We start from the raw sequence: 22541 nt of genomic DNA, 5'->3' as shown, positions 1-22541 counted from the left end.
ATCCTGTGACAGATTCATGTCTTTTTATTTCCTCTGCCTGCTTTTAAATTAGAAGCTATTAATCGGGCAGAGTCATGGGTTCCTTCCATGTGCATGCATGTACATAATGCATCTGCTCTGGTCGTATCCACCTTTGATTTTCTGTTCTTTTTCCCCTCTTCCACATCCTTAATCGTCCACGCCACTTCACACTCCTCCCCCTCACCTCTTTTTTATTAATATTCTGAGCTAGGATTTCATTATGTCTCCCAGATATCCTGGATCTTACAATCTCCCAGCTGCAGCCCCCCAAGTGCTGTGGCTGTGGGCCTGTGCTGCCATGTTTAGTCGGCACCCTGTGTCTGCCATGTTATTTTCACACAGAGCCCATGGAAGAAGGACCACCTGTGGCGCTCGTTTTTTGTTATACTGCCTTAATTTGCTTACGTGATCATAAGTTCCACTCATTTCCTTACGGATGGCATAATGTTGTCTTTTATGGCAGAATAGATCTGCAGCGTGAATATAGGCTGCATTTTCTTCACCCATTTGTGCATCTAGGCATCTAGGCTATGTAAGTTGGCTGTTATGAGGAGTCCTATAGTAAATACAGAAGGATATCTCCACTGTCTACTGACTTTCATTCCTTTGGGTATGTACTCAAGCACTAGATAGCTGGGTACTATGGTAGTTCTATATTTAGTGTTTGGAGGAACCACTTTACTGGTTTTATAGAGACTGGGCCTATCACATCCCTGTCAGCCGTGTAAAGGAGCCTCCACCCCATTTTCACCAGTAATCTTACCTTTTCTTGTTGGGATAAGATGGGATAAGAATCATTTTCATGTACTTTTTTCTCTAATGGCTAAGCATGTTAACTAACCTTTGCATTTACTGGAAGTTTGAACTTCATTTGAAACCCTCTGTTCAGCTTTTTCCCCCCATTTCTTAGTTGGACTGTTTGTTGTTTTGATGTTTAATGTTTTGATTTTTTTTTGTTTCTTTAAATATTCTGAATCTTAATCCCCTTTCAGGTTAATAACTGAAGGAGACCCCCCCCCCCCCCCCGCCAATTTGGTATTTTGTATCTGTCAAGGCTCTTTACAGGGAACAGAGCTAGCAGAAGGAGCATTTATTACCAAGGGGGTTTGTTAGATTGGCTTACATTATTTGAGTTGGATAGTACAGCAGTGGTCGGATGTGCACTGGAGAGGCTGAGAACCTGGTGCTTGTTCTGTCCACAAGGCTTTGGTCCATGTCAGAAGGCAGACGAAGCTGGGTTCTGATGTAGGGAAGGACGGCAGGAGTGGCAACAACAGGGTAGATGGATTAGGAGGCAAAAGAAGCACTGCTTTCCCTCAGGCCAATTCATGGCTGGGCTGCTGCCAGAAGACACCACTCACTCTGGGGAAGGTTAGCTGTCATTATTTAATCCGACAGGTACTACCTTTTCTGACCTATCCAGAGGTGTGTTTCTTAGTTAATCCTAGACCCAATGAAGTTAATAATCAAGATTAGCCACCAGAAGTTCACTGCTTGTCAGCTTGATGCCTAATTTTATCTCCTCATGTCATGTTTACTTTCTAAGTGAAAACAGAAATGGCCATGATTCTACCTAACATCATACAACTATCCCACATGCAACTAAAACACCGTTATTAGCAAAATAGGAGAGAACCCTCATGGCAATTACAGTGCTCATTTCTGTAACTGGTCATACGGCCTTAACTGCTATTTATAGCTACCTCCTTCTAATACTCATTCTGTTTTTCCTTCATTCTCCGCAAGCAACTCAGCAGGTTTTGCTTGGGTCTTTATCTGGAGGGGTGACTCATACCTCCATTTCTGTAGGATATGGACCATTTTTCATCCCTGCCTGGTTTGAATTGTAGTTGCTCACTGACCTTAATCATAGGATATCATACCACCAAGAGATGCCATCACGGATCTCTCCCATTCCAGATATACCTTTCTGTATTGTGAGGAAAGAAAAACAGTCCAGTTTCTTCCTGATGGCCTGGATAATCATCCTTTCTAACACTAACTCATTTCTAGCCTCAAAGGCATCAGAACTGAAAGTGGCCAGGGGAACAGCCTTAGTTTCCAGTTAGCTGGAATAGCTGTGCCTCCAGCAGGAACATTACCCCCTCTAGAATCAAACCGTTTGGCCAATGGAACCTGAGGTCAAGGAATAGTTTTCTTAGTGGGTCACCAAAAATGATGGTGGATGAGTGGTACTATCCCCACTGCTACTCCTTAAGTCCAGGAGCCCTAAATCCTGGCTAGAGGAGAAACAGTACTACATAATGGATGCTGGTGTAGCCTTCTGGAGAACCCTAGACCTCCAGGCTATTGCTACCTGTGGCATTGTAACTGTGTCTTTCAAAGGCCATTTCACCATTTTGTCAAGCTAACTGCTTCAGGATACATAAGCCTCATGTCTTTGGCTGTGAAGTGAGTCCTTGGTCAGAATCAATGCTGCATGGAATACCATGACTGTGGTAAGGCATTGAGTAAATTAAGGGATGGTAATTTTGACAGAACTACGTGCAGGAAGGCAAGTCCACACTATCCTTCCAGTTAAGCCCACTACCAGATAACCTGGCTCATCACCCCAGGAGTGGTGCTCAGTGGGGGCTGAGTATCGACCTCTGCAGCTGATATATTTGGTCCACCTTTGTGAGTGGAGGTATACATTATTTAACCCATGCATAGCTTCCATCTCTGCCACCATAGCCATTTTGTCCATGTGGACATTGGGCGGTGACAGGGATAGTCAAGGAAAGAGGCTTATTGACATCCATAGAGTGGACATCCTACCTACTTATTATTCTCCTTATTCTACTTATCGTTCTCCTTTGCAGAAGCTAGCTCTCAGTTCAAAATTTACAGGTGATACAAATATCTTTTACAGAGATCTGTCTGCGTGTTTCTTTCTCAGCTGCCTTTCTCACCAATTTTCTACTCACCAGTTTTCTTTCTTTTCTTTTCTTTTCTTTTCTTTTCTTTTCTTTTCTTTTCTTTTCTTTTTTGGTTTTTTTTCGAGACAGGGTTTCTCTGTGTAGCCCTGGCTGTCCTGGAACTCACTCTGTAGACCAGGCTGGCCTTGAACTCAGAAATCCACCTGCCTCTGCCTCCCAAGTGCTAGGATTAAAGGCGCGCGCCACCACTGCCCGGCTACTCACCAGTTTTCTAACCCTGTACCTTTCTGGGTTCCTGCCATTTAGCCACATGGCCACAGCTCAAAGATGTCTGTTCATCTGCACATCTCAGGGTCGCTTCGTCCAAGCACGGTGGACAATTATACGCACTCCCCAAAGTTTTTTCCATTATGAAGACTTCTCTTCATTACTTTTTTTCAGAGTTGTCCCAGACAAGAGTTGTAATGCTGCAGCTGTCCACTTCTAGGTAGTGCCTGCAGAGATTCACTGTGGGGGACCACCAAAGGTGCCCAGTACCACCTCTGTCTCCCACTGACACTTCAGTTACTGTGGGTCTTCTGGATCATAGAGCCCAAGAAGCAGAAGAGCCTGCACAGCAGCAGGGACCTGTTGAAAAGTTGCTTTCTGTCCTGGGCCACACTTAAAGCTAGCACGTTTCCAAGTCCTTGGTATATGGGCCAAAGTAACACACAAAATGAGGAATGTGCTGCTTCCGGAATGCAAGGAGGCCTAGACAACGCCGTGTGATTCTTTCTTGGTGGTAAAAGGGTCAGGAACAACAATTTATCTTTCTCCTTAGAAGGGGTGTCTGTATAACCAGCACCACTGGAACTGTCACTGAGGCAGAAGGTCCTTACATTTCGATTGGATTTATTGCCTATCCTTGGATGCACATATGCTTTACCAACAGGTTCAGAGTAGTTGCTGCCTTCTTACTCACTTGGCCACCACAGCATAATGTCATCAGTATAATTAGGCTGTTGTGATACCATGTGGAAAAGACAAGTGATGAGAATCTCTGTGAACTAAGTTAGGGCACAGAGTTGGAGAACTAACAATACCCTTGAGGAAGAAGAGTAAAGAAACGGCTTCTCATGGTCCTTGAGGAGGGGTATTGATAAAAAGCACTTGCAAGATAAGTAGGTGCTCAAATAAGGACTTCAGTGTAGCGTCGGTTACAACAGCTGCAGTTGGGGTCACAACATAATTAAGTTGGAATCATCCTCTTACCTGCCTCTGTGGGGTCCTACCTTAGTTGGAGGGTCTCCATGCTTGAGGTGGAGGGGGTGGGGGGTTGGCTCTCAAATCAGTGTCAGTTATGAGCTAGTGTATAATAGGCCCTGAAAGATTGATCCCCTCCCCCATATAAAAGGCCTTCTATAGTCTTTTAAAAGGAAGGATAGGAGTAAAGAGTAGTAAGGCTTTCCACTATTGCAGTGGGGTCATTCCTCAAGCAAACATGGCCTCCCCTCCACTCACGGGGTCCTGGGTCTATAAACTAGCTGAAGTTTGGAAATTTGTTGAGGTGTCATGAATGTCTGTTGCCGTGATTCAAGACAGCCGTTTGTTTATTCTACAACTTTTCTGCTTATGTAGCTGAAGCAGGAGCTGGTGCTTTCCGTCTCTCGCTTCTGGGAACATCATGATTAATTACCCAGTGCCAAAGGTCTACAGGAGTGAGACCCTTAAGAATGTTACTTTGCTCATGTTGTCCTTTGGGACAAGTGCACTCTCCTGGCCTTTGGTAGTTCAGCACTGCCTCCTGACCCCGGCTGCTCTGGGATCCAGTTGGACCCAGTGTATTTAAGTTGTCCAGTTGGGCAGCCATGACTCCTACGGTAAGGTCGGGCATAGAGACAGAAGCAATGGCGACTCCTCAGATGTGCCGCTTTCCCTCTCACAGGTCTGTTTCTTGCAGTAGGAGTGCAAGAAACTCCCACTGCAATCGCAGAAAGGCCTGTCTTCTCTGCACCCCCTGTCGTGAAGGGTTGGGTTTTACACTGCAAATCCTCACCAGCCTTCCAGTCTCCCTGAGCCTTTGCTTCACTTTATCCACATGAAGCTAAGGATCATCAGACCTCGCCAGCCCATTCACACTAGACCTTCTTTTAACTCACACATCAACTGACAACATAAACTGTTGGCACCTTTTCAACTCTGAGTGAAAACGTTAAACCCAGAACCTCTGCTCATTGAGCCTATGTATTTTCAGTGTGCTTCCTTGAAGAACGTATTTTCTGAGGAAATGTAGAAACATAGTTGTAACAAGCAGGGGCCATATTCGAATGAGGTAATGCTGTCTGGGTTTTGTCCTGAAAATAACAAAATGTTAACAAGGCTTCTGGACTTTGTTTGCTCCTCCAGATATACCCGAAATTCCAGAAAGCATCTCCTTCTGTAAAGCGCTGCAGGTAGCTGACTTCAGCGGAAACCCACTCACCAGGTAACCTTTCTACCTCATATTCTATTACGGCTCGCATGCTTGACGGCCAAGCACAGTATGCAGCCACGTGGTGCATCTAAGAGGTTTCTGATGGGTTGCTGTCCCTGCCAAATGATTGATTTCCCAAATGTATGTTCATAAATAAACAGCAGGAGGCAAGCAAGCAATGGAGGAAGGTACACTGTGGTACTGATGGCGTTGTTGAGAAGGATGGTACAATGCTGGAGTTAGAGAGTACATTTCTGAAGCAGCATAAAGAATTGCAGCTTACACGATTCTCCTTGGGACAGGTGAATTGGCTCAGCAGGTAAAGGCACTTAGCAGCGAGTCTGGCTGTGCTGCGAATTCAGTTCCTGGAGCCCACGTAATAGAAGAGAATCAACTCCTGTGGGTTGTCCTTTGACCTCCACACATGTACCATGGCACATATATATGCTCTGTGTGTGTGTGTGTGTGTGTGTGTGTGTGTGTGAGAGAGAGAGAGAGAGAGAGAGAGAGAGAGAGAGAGAGAGAGAGAGAAATGTAAAAAATAAAATAAAAGTAAATTCCCAATTTGTTCCGTCTTTCGGGATAAGACTGACACCAGAGAGACTCCAGCACATTTACCCAGGAGGTTGCTTGTCTTTATTGACTTTAGGGCTGCATAATTACTAGGCATGTGCTTTTCCATATCCCCCACCTGAAAAGTCTTATTCAACTTACTTTTAATAGTCCAGTAATGAAACGTTTATAATCTCAACTTTTTATAAAAAGAAACACTCACAGACAAGCTCTTAATGCCACGCTGTTCTTACTTTTGCAGTAGTTGTGGGGCTCCTTAGGCCTATCTTGCTGAGTATGGCCACCTGGCCCCATTTCCCTCCTTAATGCAGTCTGTCCTTCCTCGTGTTTCACAGAACACTGTCTAGGTGTGGCTGATGGGCATTTTCAAGACTCCTCGTGGCCTGGTTGAGTTGGGAGTCCACTGACACCTGTCTTCAGGTGTCTGTATTGTCAGGATAAATAAATTGGTGCCCATAAGAGAATGAAGAGGCAGCTCTTGGGTGTGTCTTCTACTGGTTTCTCTGGACCATCAAGTGCATTTGCAGGATTTCTCAAGGCTCCGCACATAGGTGTTCCCTTCTTTGAAACTGAACTGGATTTATCTCCTTCATTTCAAAATTGAGACTCTTGAGTATGGAACAATTTCCTATTTAATTTTGTTATACCCATATCTCATTGCCAAGAATTAAATATATTTTTACAGTGTTTCTGGTTTCTCTCTTTTGAATTTCAGCGACTGATACTCTTATTGTTTATAATCTTTTCTGTTGTACAGCCTGTTACCTTTCTTAACTCGTTCCAGTCTTTAAACTGTATGTCCCTCCTACTCTTCACACAATCCTTTCTTGTCTCAAAACCTCTTGAGTGTCCTGTCCCCAAAACTCAGTGCTCCCCTCTCAATGGCTTTGAGGACCTCCTCAGCACTCTGTGCTTGGACAGTGTCTGCCCTGACTGTCCTCACCAGCTTTGGTCAGACTCTGAGCAGTAAGCCCTGCGTTCATTTTTGAGCTCTCTGCTCCTGACAGTTCCGACTCCTCCACCGCCCTTCAGGTCTTCAGAAAGCTTTCCCCTCACTCCCAGTTGCCTCTCTGGTCCTTCACAGCCCTGTTCGTGTGTCTTCATAGTACTTGAAATTTACGCTGACGTCATCCCTCTGATACAGGCCCCCCTCAGAAATGAGGCAGTGACTTGAATCTATCTCTCCTTTATTACTGTATCTTCAGCCCAACTGTAATTCTTGGAGGAAGGACTCAGTAAATGTTCACTGAGCTGAGCGAACTAAGCTTTACGGCAGCTTACATGGCTTGGTGAACTCCCAGTTCTCTCTCCTGGAGCTGAGGCCTAACCACTCAGTCACTTTAGTCACCTTCTGACTTTCTGCTCTTCTCTTTCTAAAGTCTGTCAACTGTTGCCTCCACAATTATCTGTCTCAGCTAGAGCACACCCAGCTTATCCCTGTTTTTATCCTGGCTCCGATGTTCAGGATTCTTAGAGATAAGCCGTTTCAGTTTGGCAGGCGTCCTAAGGTAAAGAATGAAGATGTTATCTTGCGCTGAAGGTAACTTGGTAATTACGTGGCCCACTTAGTTTATGGCTGAGGAAACCAATCCTCAGCTAGGTGAATGGACCTCTAGACAGTGCAGCTAATGCGGAGCGAGCATTGGAACCTCATCCCCTGCCTCTGCCTCCCTCCCCATGCTACACTCACACACTCCACACTCTTCCTGCTAGCAGCTGGCAGAAAGGTCGACCAGTTGGCTAAGGCATTTTACTTGCTTTAAGAACATTTTAGCTGCTTTTGCGATCATAAAGGGATATATACTTCTGGTAGAAGTCAGGATAGACCAAATAAGTTCTGTCTTTTGAGTTGTAAGTAACAATCTTCAGAAAGCTATTCCTAACAACTTAACAAAACATTCCTGTTGATACCCTGTTCTTGGATACCTGGCTTTGGTTTGAATTATGAAATGGACCGAGATTAAATGTCAAACATTAGTATAGGATTTATTCTTTATGCAAATAAATGTAACAATGGAACAGACAAGTGTAACAGTTAAGAGCTCATTGCTAAAGCCAGAGGTCTGTCAGTGCTAGTAGTGTGTGTGTGTGTGTGTGTGTGTGTGTGTTTTGCATCTCATTGTAGATGCGATGAGACCCTTTCATCTTTAGTCATGATTTTCCCCCAAAATACAAGTTACTATAGGAATATTAAAACTAGAATTCCTTTGTAAAAGTTAAGTAATGATTTTTATATTGAATTTTTACTATTTTGTGGAGTTTGAGACATATTAAAGCGCTTTGGGGTATAACTATTCAGTGAAAGATAAAATTATATTAAATGAGTGACACCTTGAATTTAAAAAGAAGTTAGAGGCAGCATTTGGCTGGCAACCCATCAGTGCAGAGGTCTGTACTAGACCATGCACATCTACCCATTTTTGGGATTGTGTTTGCATCACCCTATCAGTAATCATCTACATGGCCTGTCCACAAAAGGTGGACAAAGCCCTCTGTTATTGCTTATGGGTGTGGTACACATAGGAAGACAAGGCAAATATTCCATAATAGAAGGCAACTGCAGGAAGTTGTTGCGGCCAGCACACGGGGGAAGTCGGTATCTGTAGGTGGTGTATGCTGCTTTACTTGTTAACATATTCGCTGTTGTTGTTTTAGGTTGCCTGAGAGCTTCCCTGAACTACAGAACTTAACATGTCTTTCTGTAAATGACATCTCGCTGCAGTCTCTGCCAGAGAATATTGGAAAGTAAGTTTTTGCAGACTTGTCAGCCTCATGCTCTGTACCATTCCAGCTTTTACACAGCAAGGGGTCGTCCATTCTTCAGTTGTCACCTTCAAGGAAGATCAAAGCCAGCCTTCCGTTTGAGTGTCCAGTTGCTCCTGTGTCTTGTTATTTACTGCCCATCTGTGCTCCCCTGTGTACACTGCATGTGTGAGGAGGCCAGGGGACAGTGGACTGTGGTGTTCTGCTCTATCATCGATCACTCTCTGCTCTGTTCCTTTGAGACAGGGTCTCACTGAGCCCTGGGCTGGACTGGTGCCCAGCCGTCCCCAGTGCTTCCCATTTCCAGCCCTCACAGCTCTGGGGATACAGGCATACCTTTGGGTGCACCCAGCTTTTTACATAAATTCTGGGAACCAGATTCCCATTCTTGTTTAGCAAGTGTGCATTTAACCACTGAGCCATTTCAGCAGTGCCTTATTGTTCCTAAATCTTAATGGTTATTAACTGTGGTGCTAAGTTTTATTTGTAAGAAGTCTGATTTGCTTCAAAATTTTGTTTTGTTCCAGAGGTTGTATATGTATATGTGTGTGTATATATATGTATATGTATATATATATATATACATATACGTATACATATATATATGCGCCTCTGTCTGTGTCTATGCTGTGTACTTGTTGAGTGTCCATGGTGGCCAACAAGAGGGTGTTGGGCTCTCCAGAACTGCTTGAGATGGGTGCTGGGAATTAAATTCTGGATTCCCATTTGTTCTGGAATTTAGGCTAACACTGGGCAAATGACATCTCATAAAATTAAAAAGTTCCTGTACAGCAAGGGAAATAATCAGCTGAGTGAAGAGGAAGCTCACAGAGTGGGAAGGAAACTGAGCCAGCTAATAGAAGATAAGTGTCCACAATATACAAAGAACTCCAGGAACAGAGTCAGGAAAATGACCCAATTAAAAATAGGCCATAGATCTGAACAGAACAGAGGGTTCCCTAGAGAAGAAATATGAGCAGCTAAGAAATACCATGTTCAAAGTCCTTAAGAAAGAAAAAAAGGAAGAAAAAAAAGGCAAGGAATATGGCAATTTATCAATAGAACCTTAACAAAAACCTTTGCATAATAGATGAAAATGTAAAATTTGGCATGGTGACTTAACAGAGGCACCTGCCTGTAAATGTTATTTTTAATATAAATGTATATAGTAAATTAATACTGTGGCTGTATTTCTTTATCCTAGCTAGGTCTCAGTAGCAACACAGAGAGACAAGATTTATTTTTCAAACTTCACCTCAATACCTGGGCAATCTAATGATCTATCTTAATCCCATAAGCTAATCTGACTACCTCCCATCCAAGATCCCAATGACGTGTGCATTTGTGGCCTTCCATCCTCCAGCTGAACTCTATGAACTCTTTTCTCTTATCTCCTAGTGGCAGATGTCAATCTCTCTCCCTCTCTCCCTCCCCTAGGTGGTGGAAGTTCCGCCCTATTCACTCTTCTGCCTAGTCATTGGACGATCAGCATGTATTGACAAGGCAAAAACTAAATAGCAAGAATTGTTGATGCAGACTTGAGACTGGAGACTCTTGACATAAGCATTACAATGCCATGTCAGGATTGAAACAAGATATGAGGGCAGAGAAATCAGCATTTGAATAACACAAGGATAATGTTTACACACTGCACAAAAATGTTCTGCCTACGGTTGCCTTTGCCGAGTGTCCTCTTTAATCTTACAGTCCCGAAGGGAGAGGAACCCCTAGCCTTTTTGTTTTGTTACCAAATGTAAATCAGAATGTTTGACAGACTAAGCATTGCCTGTGCTGTGTGTGCATAAAGAAAATAAGCATCAGTAGCCTCGTGCTCGTGGCAGCATTGTAGAGCACACATTGTAGAGTTTCTTATTTTTAATAAAATGTTAGCTGAATGTGGTGGTACATACCTTTAATCCCAGAAGCAGAAGACCTCTGTGAGCACCAGGGCCAACCTGGTCTACATAGTGAGCTTCAGGGTATCTAGGGCCACGAAATAAGACCTATCATATTCTTAATATGAATATTATGTTGGCGCATAATGTATTGTACTTAAAATAATAAGTGTAAGGTCTATAAAGGTATATTGTAGGTGTGTGGGGAGCATCCTTTTATTATAGACTGCTACAGCTAAGCTGTGTAGCGACAGTTCTCAAAGCCTGTTTTTCTGGACTTCTAGTAAGTTCCGTTGAGGTCTTCCCAGATCGATCTGAGAAGTGATAACCAGTGCTTGGGCGGTCTCTGCTGATCCTTGTGTCAGGTCAGCTTTAGTTTTGAAGAATCCACCACAGACATTTTTCTAGTTAAGTCTGGGACTGAGTATCAGGCATCCTGTGAACTTTGTATCTTCATGTGCTATGCAGATTTAGATCTGTGCATGGACCAAGCAGAGAACTCCAAAGCCTTTCACACAAATGTACCTTAAAATCCACCCAGTGCCCTCTCTTTCCAGACTGGCTGAAGTCTATTCTTCATGTACAGGTTGGAAGCCTCCTGTCTTGCCACACCTTCTGTAGTGACTGGTAGAGGTGAGCTCAATTCCAGACCCACAGGTTCCCTGAGCAGTCACTTCCTCCCTGTACTGTAATTGCCTTGGTTGGTTCTGTGTCTAAACAGAAAAGGCTAGGTGTTGGGTGTTCAACTGTAAGTTCATAGTCAGTGTATGTACCCGCATCAGTGAGACTCCATTAACAGCAGGGACCTTGGCTGGCACTCCTCTTCACCTGCTAGGTGAACACACACAACAGAGCACACGAGATTCATTCCTTCAGCACAGCGAGTCATGGTAGGTTCTGGGCTTAGAGTTCTTGGAAGCTCTGTCGCAACCATTCATTCAGCCTGTCCCGATGCAGTGCCCTGGACCCAGCTGCTATAAAAAGTGGTTATGAGGAAATAACTATGAAAAGTACAGCTTCTCACCAAGAATAAGTATTATCTATTAGTATTGCTTAGTTTTTTTCTGATATAAGGAGCTATTAAGGAGAAAGGGAGTTATTTTTAGGGAAAAATATCTGCCAAAGAGTGGGAAGCTTTTCTCATTTTAGTAACAGTTCTGACATTTATCACATTTACTTCTCTGCCTTTGTTGCCAGAAAGCTTAGAGCTCATTCCAGTGTAGTGGGAGCAGCTGTGTTAATAATGTTGGTGCACTGAAGGGAAGTAGGGAATGGGGTAAGGTATTGCTGGCAGCTGCAGCGAGGCATGCACTACCCAAGCGCGTGTGTGCTCTCTCTCACCACAGCATCCTTGCTCCCAAGGCTGGCACCAGCCACCTTGAGCGCCGTTAGCGTCTTCAGCAGAGTGGTGATAAATAACCTTTGTATTTGCGTTGCTGTGGATGGTCAGGGTCCAGTCAGCCACAGATCACACGGCTCCCTGCAGATACTGCTGTTTTTAAATCGCATCCTTCTCCCAGGAAGCACATTTATTGGTTCTTCCTTTCCATGGTCTTAATGCTTTAGGTCATGAGTCTTTCTGTGCGTTTGCACATTACCGCTGCTTGGGTGGTTATTAAAGGGTGGGCGGTAGCAGGTGTCACTGAAGGTTGAGAGAAGTTGAAACCTTTACCTACTGCTGGTGGAAAAGTCCAGCTGGTGGAAAAATTGCAGCCATTTGGGCAGGTTCTCTCTCAAAACTGAGCTCAGTTCCCACATAACGCAGCTATTCTCCTAGTCGAATGTACTCCAGAGAATTAAAGACATGTCCATACACAGATGTGTCGGTGAGGTCATAGCAGTGTTCTGAAGAACACTCTCACGGTAGAAACCACTCAAACTTGGATCCATGGGTGAATGTGCATCCATCAGTAAACTACTGCAAAAGAAATTCAGTACTGCTACATGCTACCACACGAATGAGCCTTCCTTGAAATTGTACTTTAAAAAAAGAAGAGTCAGACCCTAAAGGGCACATCCATCCAACCCTGTCTATGCAGAGTGACAAGTGTGCTCAGGTCTATAAAGGAAAGAAGCTGGCAGTTGTTGGAGGCTGAAGGGTATGAACAGGCTTGAAGACTGAGGATTGAATTTTAATGAACTCTCCTACTTATACTTATATGTACTCCAAAGAATTAAAAACATGTCCATGCAAGAATGACTTTGATTCTTTTGAAGAAGGTAGACATTTTCAGGAATTAGTAATAATGTTTGCATAGCTTGTGCAGAAATGTGCTAAAAACACAGAATAGTGCACTCCAGAAGGAATTTAATAATTGGTGAATTGCCCTGAGGTCACCAGTCCAAATGACTTGCTCCCGGCAAGCAAGCAGACACATGCAGACAGTCTCTGTGTGGGTGCTCAAGTGATGTGGCATAGGGGTTGAGGTGGGGTGGGGGTTGAAGGTTGCGGGACACAAGACCCCATTAGGAACTAGCAGAGCATGCTGAGGGCCTGGGAGGCCTGTGGTCCAGCATTGGGCAGCGTGCTGCTTTGTCTTGGACTTGTGTAACTGCCATGAAAAGTTCCTATTACTTGCTGTTAAATGAATGCTATAAAAAGGAAGGTAGCCTAAGTGTACTTCTTTGATTAAATTTTCTCCTCACAGTGTAGCTTGCTTAGAGTAGCAGACATGTCTGTGTCCTGATAGTGTAGTCCCCAGCACAGACATCGGTCACTGAAGAGTTCCTATCAGTAAACATGTAATTATGATAATTTGGTGGTAGAAATAGAACGAGTAGGCAGGCCTTGGGTTCTCTGGCAGGCTGAGCTAGAACATGTTGGTTGGATTTTGTATGTGCTGCCCTTGGAGCTGGTGACCTTGATTTCAGTGGACTTGAACTAAGTAAGCCCCAGGGCTGTGGCTGACAGAGCTAACACGGGGCAGCTCGTTGTGTGTGTGTGTGTGTGTGTGTGTGTGTGTGGTAGAAGAGAAAGAGCTTTGAGAAAACTGTCATATTAAATAATTCCTTTTTGAGGTTTGGGAATTGCTATCAAATACTGTTTCAAAGGCAAAGGTAAATACTTTGCCCAGCAGAATTGTTTTCTGGGTTTTTTTTTTTTTCCACTCAAATTGCTACTATATATATTTATATGTTATATATATATGATTTTGCAATATATTGCCATTTGTTTGGTTTAAGTATCTTTCATTCTATTTTCTAGATGATTTGGTAATGAAAGTTGGAAGAATCAAATTGGATTTAAAAGAGTATTTAAAACAGTTTGAAAAGAATATAAATTTCTCAAAATAACCATTCATTCAACCCCTTGAAATAGAATCCTAAAAATACAGTCAGCCTCCATTCTGACTTAGAGAGTGTGACTTCTACTCTGCTATTCTGAACTGTATCAAGCCAGGGGGCCCTGCTTCCCATGCTTCCGCTTCCCGGCAGGCTCCCTAGCTTTTGTACCCTGCCGCTGCGTGAAGGCAGGGCTGTAGTGCTAGTGGCAAGATGATGTAGTTTGTGTGTCCTACAGGACCGTGAGGCCATTCCAGCAGGACTGCACAGAAATTTAACTTGCCAGGAATCGAAGTTGAAAGATGAGATGCTTATTAATTAATAGGGAATGATTTTTAAAATTAAGATTTGTGTGGGTAATGAGGCACTGCAGCAGTTTTAAAAATACAGTATGTACAAGGTTTAAAAAAAAAAAAAAGACAAGATGTGCTGAGGAAAAACCCATGGGAAAAACCCAGTTTCCAGTTCGGTATGGCAGGGTGAGGGAGGGCTCGTTGCCTACGAGCACCGTTTTCTCTTGCAGAGGATCCAGGCTCAATTCTCAGTACCCACGTGACGGACAGTCCACACGCACCTGTAACTCCAGTTCCAGGGGATCTGGTGCCCTCTTCTAGCTTGTGCAGGCGTATGCACACACATAGTGAATATAAATCCAGGGAGGTGCACACGTGCACACACACACACACACACACACACACACACACACACACACACACACAGAGGTAGTTTTTAACCCTTTAAAAAAGACTGGAGTCATGCCTGCTTATCTTTGAATAAAGAAAAATTCTAGTTGAGAAGACTTTTGAAAAGTAATTGTGAGGATGCTTTAGAAAGGAATAAGTAGGGAAAGAGAACCTTTTACTAAGCATGTGGATTTTAAAAGATATACACACACACACACACACACACACGTATGTATATGTATATACTGTCTTTATATATATAATGGACATACATGTATATACATTGCCAGTTCACAAGGCTCACTCCCCAGCTCCAGAATACTGGAGCAGATGCAGCGCAGACTCTCAGTGAACCCTGCCTGGCCTTTTACCCCGCAGTCGTGTGAGACATTGCTCAGCTTCTTTCCCTGAAAAGCAGCGGTCATAATATACATCATGGAGTAAATTGCCAATACCATTAGTACTAGTAGAATTGTTACAAATTAATACTTTATATATGTTAAGTATCTGACTTTCATCATGTTTATACATTATTAAAAGTGCTTGGTCTTCATGTTGGCAGCAGCGTCCTTTACTGAAGTAACAGATGCACGCTGAGGTCTCCCTGCTGTCCCGATTCAGAGCATGAACTGAACAGCTTTTTTCGCCTACAGTCCCTTCCCAGCCCAGCAGCACCTCTCTCTTAGCACAGTTTTACCTTTTCGTCCGTGTGGTGTGCGTGTGCATGTGTGTGTGTGAGAGTGACAGGGTTTCTCTGCCTGTCCGGGAACTTGCTCTGTAGACCAGGCTGGCCTTGAACTCAGAGATCTGCCTGCCTCTGCCTCCTGGGTGCTGGGACTAAAGACGGGTGCTCTCACGCCTTGCTCCTCAGTAGCACATTCTTCTGTAGGTTCTGTAACAGACGAGGCTGCTTGACTCTGCTGTCTTTGTGGGAGCAGAGACTATATTAATGCTGTGTCCTGGGAGACAAGGAAAGAGATTGGTTTCTGTATTAGTGTCTACCTGCTTTTACACAGATCCCGTGCTGTGTCCACGCCACCACAGCAGTCTGGAGAATCGTGTTCCATCGTGGGTTGGTAGGTCCTGTACTTGGGTCTAGCACATTCTAAGACAAGATGCTAATGGGAATCCAGCCCATGGTGGTTTCCAGGTAGCCCACTGTTCTCCGACTGAGGATGGCTTGTCCAGATTATACTGAGTTTTGGGCTCAGGGAAGGAGGACAGAGAATCTAGCTAAAGCCTTTTCTTTGTTTGCTGTCCCTTGTTTTATGAGTCATGAATTACATTGTACTTAAGGTATAAAATGACCGTGCCAGCGCCTTACCTTCCTGGGGTCTGACTTCCCGGATTTCAGTGGTAGGAGGTGAGTACCGTGAGGTTTTTGCAGACACTGACTGGGCTTGCGTTTTGTAACGTACCCAACTACGGACAAGGGGATGTCTCAAGCCCTGTAAATTTGAAAGGAAAAATGTATTCAGCCCTAATCAGCATAACAGACACAGTGTATTAGAAGCCATTGAGACCCAGTAATGGAATATCTCAACCAAACAGGCCAGGATTTGAGCCTTTCTGACTTACAGTGGTTTTCATCATGAGGTTGCATATCTAATACATGATTATGATGTTCAAATCTTTATTTTTAATTGCTGGGAGCCTTTATCCCAGGAAGGCTGTTATTTGTACATGTGTTAGCAGCAAGTATAAGTCTAACTTTACTTCGGAGTGAGATGTTGCACCTGAATAACTGCACGTGTTCAGGAGACTCTCAGCAGGGGTGACAAGCATCCGTAGCATTCTAACCCAGGTTACCTCAGTCTACATCCTTGTTGTGTCTTTTCTGTCCGCATTTCCCCCTCCCAAAACGTAGAAACTAGGAGCTGCTTTGGGGTTGGGGGTGGGGTCCCGTTTAGGGTAGGAACTCTGCCTCAAATTTGTAGGCATCTTAGTAATGGTTTTGCTTGGGTATTAAATATGCATGATAAGTATGCCATGTACTTTCATTTAAGGAGAATTTTAAATTATATTATTTGTTTTTAATTTAGTATTTTAATTTTTGAAAATTCTGTACACAAGTGCTGTATTTACATATTTTTTAATCTTTTCCCTTCCAACTCTTCCCAAGTTCCTCTGCTTCCTTTCAGAATTTCAGAATTTACAACTCCAATCCTCCCCTCTTATGCACACACACACATACACCCTGTTAAAAAAAATCTCTCTCTCTCTCTCTCTCTCTCTCTCTCTCTCTCTCTCTCTCTCTCTCTGCTGAGAACTCCTCCTGTGTGTATGCATTTCTGTTTAGGGCTGACCACTGGAGATTGAACATTTTATGGGTTCTCATCCCTGAACAAGACTGATTTTCTCTCTTTCAGCAGCCATTAATCGTCTGTAGGTCTTTATCTAAGGGTGGGTCCTTTGGAGATTTCCTCCCATCTGCATTGGCATGCCAACAGGTAGTGTGCTTGTCAGATCTTGATTAGGTACCATGCAGCTTCTCTGTCATATGTAGAGCCATCCTGGTCCTTCGGGCTCTTCCAGTCTTTCTGTCCCCTCTCTCATTGTATCCCCTGAGCCTTCAGTATAGGGGTCATGTTGTAGATGTGTCATTTGTGGAGGATTAAGAGTTAATAGTTACTTACAGATGTAGTATTACACTGGTGAAGGATGCTGCTAGTAATAGGATCTCCTCAAGGGTCCTCACAAGCCGTGGGTGGGTGTCTTAGGTTTACAGAGTTAGACATGAATTCCCTCCAGTTGACAGTGACTCAGCCCACCTAGACAGTGGTTGGTTACCCTTAAGATATAAATGCCACAACTGGACCCTTGGAGACATGTTGTCCAGCCAGCCATTGCAGTTTGGAGGCTTTATAGCAGTGTAGGGCTAGTGATTGATTTCCCCATTGGAAGCTTATCGATGCACCTGTAGATATGAGCATTAATCCTCAGGGAGGAGGCTTTCCGGTCAGTTCCAGCTCAATTCCTCCACATCCGGTGCCTGAAGTGTGCGCTGTCTCAGCAGTAGGGTGTTACCTTTGAGTTCCAGGAGGCAACCACGAGGAACAGCCATAGACTGTACAATTTTGGTACTCTTCTTAGACTCCCCTGACCAACCATTGGAAAAGAGACTCCCCATGCCTAGCACTTGGGGTTTTGTTAGTGAATGACCCCTGAGGGGTGTATTCTCACCCCAAGTGGAATCACTGCATTTAAACTATGTATATGTTTGTGTACGTGCATATATATTTATATACTTTAGGTAAGCAAGAAAAGAGGTTTTAATGTTTAACTGGGAACTGTCAGCTAGTTGTGAGCTCAAGCTGCCTGACGAGTCCAGTGGGAGGATACTGCCCGGCTTGGGGCCAGGGTGAACCATGGCTCTCCATCCTCCTGACACAGGATACCTCAGTCTTCCATTTGTGTTGTCATAATGTTGCCCACAAGGTGGTTGTGACCAATCCAGTCAGAAGTGGTGTGAGAGGCACCCTCATTCCCGTCTAGGCTCCTGTCTGTGTTTCATGTGCAGATAGCTTCAGAAACATGGTGCAACACAGACTCAAAACTGTAAATAACAGCTTTCAAGTGCATTTGATGGGTCTGGAGTGGTGGCTTGGTAGTTAAGGTATGTATTGCTCTTGCAGAGGACACAAGTTCTGTTCCCAGCACCCGCCATCAGGCAGTTCAGAACTTCCTGTAACTGCAGTTTCATGGGATCTGATGCCATCCTCTAGTCTCTGTGAACATCTGCGTGCAATTGCACACCCGTGTACAAACCTAGACACATAATTAAAAAAATTTCAAAAGTTTTAAAAATCTTAAAGTGCATTTGATGATGCCTAGTAAGTGAAATTTCTGAAGCAAAGGACTTTTCTTCCTTGTATCAGCAGGTCAGTCCTTAGTTTGTCAAAGTAGATATGAAAGCAATGAGTGTTGAATTGATAAAATGACAATTTAACCAGTGATTTTTTTTTTTTTTAAACTCTTAAGTGAACACGGGGCTTACCACCTTTCCGATAGCACTGGTGCAGTGACATAAACACATGTCTCTGAAATCAAACCTTTGCTTTTCCTTTGTGGTGTAATTATTAGCATTGTGCAGGTCAGGGCTGGATAGCAATCTCCCCCGCCCTCATGGCAGTACTTCCACAGGAACACGTCACCGAAAGAAAGTAAAACTAGAACTTCCAGCTAGTTCCATTCTAGCTGAATTCTAGGGAGCACACTGGGATGAAATCCATGACTGCTTATTTAAAGCAAGGAGTTAGGCTTTCTTTGATCATGTACATTTGACAGCTCTATCTGTTTGCTTTGTCCTTTGATGAACCCTCCTATTCGGTTTTAAATGTTTTATTTTTATGTGTACGGGTGTTATGAGTGTGCACTGTATGCACACAGTGCCCATGAATGCCAGAAGAGAATGGAGAGTCTGTTGTGAACTAGCATGTGGGTGCTGGGAAGTGAACCCAGGTCCTCTGGAAGAGCAGTGTCGTCCTCACTGCTGAGTCATGTCTGAATCACTGCCCGTTGCTCAGTTTTAACTGGACAGGATAGAGAATCTAAACAGTCCATAGTACAGTTAAAATATTTTTGGCAAACAAATGTTGAGAATTTATGTATGCACAGATACATGTCTGAACCAGTAGGTTTATCATATTTATGCTTTCTGGCATTAAAGCAGCCCTTTAGCCCATGTGGTCCTAGTGTTATTGGTTGTTGTTGAAAAGACAGAGAGTAAAAGATTACCGCAGATTAGTGTTGATGTACCTTCTGACTCCTGTATGCTGAGAAATAAAATCCCTCCAAATCTACATGCTGCTAAAGTAATATTAGCAGAATTACTTGGGGTTGGCACAGAGCCTACATACCTGTGAGCTGAAGGTTGGGCCACTCTATGGACTCTGCACCACGCAGTGCTCAGTTGGCTCAGTATGTGGGGATTGTACTAGTAACGTACTGACTGTCCCAGGTGATGATTGTCAGGGGAGAGAGTTTGCCTGTTCCATGGTGTTCTGATTGGATCTCTTATATATGAAAGGATGAGAGTCTTGCTGCAAAGAGCACCATTCTGGAGTTTAGTAAAGATGAGAGCACTGTAAGTATAGCTACAATATTAAGTCAGCTGTGTGGTCAGAGCCTCCTAATATGTTATCCTGAACAAATTAAAGGGATGCATTTTCCCTGGTGGTTGATGGCCATGGGGTAGAGCACTTACTTGACTTCTGTAGATGAGACACCTTAGTTTAATTAGTTTTTTTTAAAAAAATTAATATATTTGTAGCTAATAAAATATAAGACATATCATTTATAATTTATCACAATTATTTGAACTGGGGCATACTGTCGTGATTATTATTATTATGGGGACTGGCTACACACTCTTGTGACCTTTATCTATGTATTAGAGGTTAGACCATATAGTTCTCAAATAAAGAGACACAGAGCCTTTAGATTTATAATAAGCTTAAAGGCACTAGAGCTGAGCAGATATCAACCCTCTGTGCTATTTTGTCTCCTTTCCTGTGATGATCCCCATGATGTCACTTGCCATGTTCCACCTGGGCTGCTCCTACTCCCTCAGGCCATCCCTCAGGGTCATGTCCTCATGATTCACCTACCCCATGGCGATTTCCTTTCTTTTTCCTCCTCACTCTCCTCGTGGGTCCTGCCTGAACCCCAAGCTGGGGAGCCTTCATCCCATCTCTTCTGCCTAGCCCAAGCTGTAGGCATCTTTATTAAACAGCCAGGGATAACTTGGGAGGCAGAGATAGCATCATTTGGTGTACATAAGGATCTCCTTGACTGGGGTGCAACCAGATCTTGGGGGTCAGTATTTAGCATTTGAATACATAGCAGCACAAGACCAACCCCATACAGCATGCCACAGTGAAGGTTAGAAAACAATTCGCAGGAATTGGTTCTCTCATTCCACCAGCAGATCCTGGGGGAGGGGGCGTGAACTCTTGTTGTCATGCTTTGTGGCAAATACCTTCATGCACTGAGCCATCTCATCGGACAGACTAAGACACTCTGCTTTACAGCAGGCATGATCGGTCACTGTTAGTGGGAAGAACTCCTAGCCCCTTGAGATTACAGGCACCACTCTTCTTATGACAGCACATTTTTAACATTTTGAAGTTGAGAGGCTCAGTTGACTGCTGTCTTAGCTCAGGGAGCAGTCATCCTTAGTGGCTTAGTTATTTTCTCATATCTAATGTATAAGGGATTTGTGGGTTAAAACACTGTACTTTTATTAATGCCATTTTATGGAAACTTGGGAAGTAAAGGGTATGTTGGGTGGTAGTGGTAAATATTTTTATCCTGAGGAGTAACTGGAAAAGGTTTAATTAATAAGAGCGCCGTGTGGGAGATATGGACAGTGGAGGGAGACTGGGAATATGGAAGGCGTTTTCTTAACACCAGTTTCCTCTTTGCATTTCTAGTCTCTATAACCTGGCTTCACTGGAACTGAGAGAGAATCTTCTTACCTATCTTCCTGAGTGAGTCTCTGGGGAAATAAGGTGGGATTTTGTGCAGTGACTGGAAGTGTAGTCCTTCCTGCTCCATCCAAATGCATGACATGCTTTTAGAAACTAGTCCAAGAAAGGAAGCGTGTTAGTCCTCCTGTGTGCCTTGAGTCTCTCTGAGTGTTTTTCTTGTTGGTTCTTTTGACAGCTCTCTAACCCAACTAAGGAGACTAGAAGAACTTGATTTAGGAAACAATGAAATCTGTAATTTGGTAAGTATGTATCCTAGAGATTTGATGCTTCTCTGTCATTAAGATCATAGATGGTTTGGAGGAGTCGCTGGAAATGTGTTTCTTCAGGCGTAGCTTGGAGCCACTTCAGCTTCAGACACTGAAGAAATGGACTTGAGTTCACAGTGATTAGGAAATGTGGTTTGGGGAGGGTCAGGACTGGAGATCCAGAGCATGGGTTTGCATTCTAGGTTTGGGGCAGTTTCAGGGACAGTGTTGAAACGAGAGCGGTAACAACTAACCCAGCTGTGGTACCCTATTCCCATCTGATGAGTCTTCCTTTCATAACGGAAGATGGCGGTCTGGGACCTTGTTACTATAATGTTACCTTTTGTTTCAGCCAGAATCAATTGGGGCGCTCCTACACCTGAAGGATCTTTGGTTGGATGGAAATCAACTGTCTGAATTACCTCAGGTCGGTGGGAATGTCAGTGCGTCTCTGAAAGTGTAGAGCAGAAACAGCAAACTGTGTGTGCTCTCTGCATCTATGGGTCTTTCTAGGGGATCACAAGGACAAAAAGCATTGTTTGAAAAGCACATTAGGAGACAGGCCTTGAGTTTTCACCATTGTGCGTCCTGCCACAGGGAGATGGAAGAGTACAGCCCACCTCTAAAGACGTATAAGTCTTTCTTCTCACCTTACTGCCCAGTATAACTTACTTCAAGCCCAGCAGATCTGTAAATTAGAGAAGCCATAATTCTGGCAGTGTAAATCTCTGTTATTGGTTAGTGATGTGCCCAAGTGCTTTCGGGTAATTGTGACTGCATGTTCCTGTGGTGGTTGGTGTAGAAGCAGTATTAAGAGCTCCCGGTGCCCTCAGGGCACTCAGTTTGAACTGGTGTGCCACGTGGTTAGTCGACCCTCTGCTGTTGACACCTGCGAGACTCATGTTCTAGACGAACCAGGTGGGCCTTGGGCAGTCACCTGAGTGGAGTCCAGCAGGCAGGTGTGGTTTCAGACAGATCAGATGAGAAATTCTCTGTAGAAAAGCCTCCCCCTCGCAACAGATGCTCCTTCCCCATGCTTACTCCGTCCTCTGTCGCAGGGTTTGAATCTTGAGTGCTCAAAGGCTCTGTGCCTTTCACAGTGTGGGCGTGTGGGCGGCCATATTTTAAAACAATTTACACACTGCCCACTTGACTGTTTGGCCCAGCAGTGATGGGGCTGTGAGTTGTGGGTGGGGAGTGACAGATCAAGGCCAGGAAGTCTGACGTCAGAAGGAAGCACTCATCTAAAATTTGAGT

At 43.9% G+C, this 22541-nt stretch overlaps 1 protein-coding gene across 2 annotated transcripts in view; it reads left to right on the top strand.

Annotated features, from left to right (window-relative positions):
* The window catches only part of Lrrc1 (leucine rich repeat containing 1), a 113772-nt gene that overhangs the window by 65487 nt on the left and 25744 nt on the right, over window positions 1-22541 (top strand). For both annotated transcript variants that reach the window (XM_034509192.2, XM_076937919.1), the window contains exons 3-7: window positions 5286-5364; window positions 8581-8670; window positions 20983-21039; window positions 21215-21278; window positions 21637-21711. In XM_034509192.2, coding sequence (XP_034365083.1) covers window positions 5286-5364; window positions 8581-8670; window positions 20983-21039; window positions 21215-21278; window positions 21637-21711 — 365 coding nt within the window. The remainder of the gene's footprint in view (window positions 1-5285; window positions 5365-8580; window positions 8671-20982; window positions 21040-21214; window positions 21279-21636; window positions 21712-22541) is intronic.

The sequence above is a fragment of the Arvicanthis niloticus genome, chromosome 7, assembly GCF_011762505.2.
Source record: "Arvicanthis niloticus isolate mArvNil1 chromosome 7, mArvNil1.pat.X, whole genome shotgun sequence".
Taxonomy (NCBI): Eukaryota; Metazoa; Chordata; class Mammalia; order Rodentia; family Muridae; genus Arvicanthis; species Arvicanthis niloticus.
Note: the sequence above shows the minus strand (reverse complement) of the source record. Positions and strands in the feature narration are given on the sequence as shown.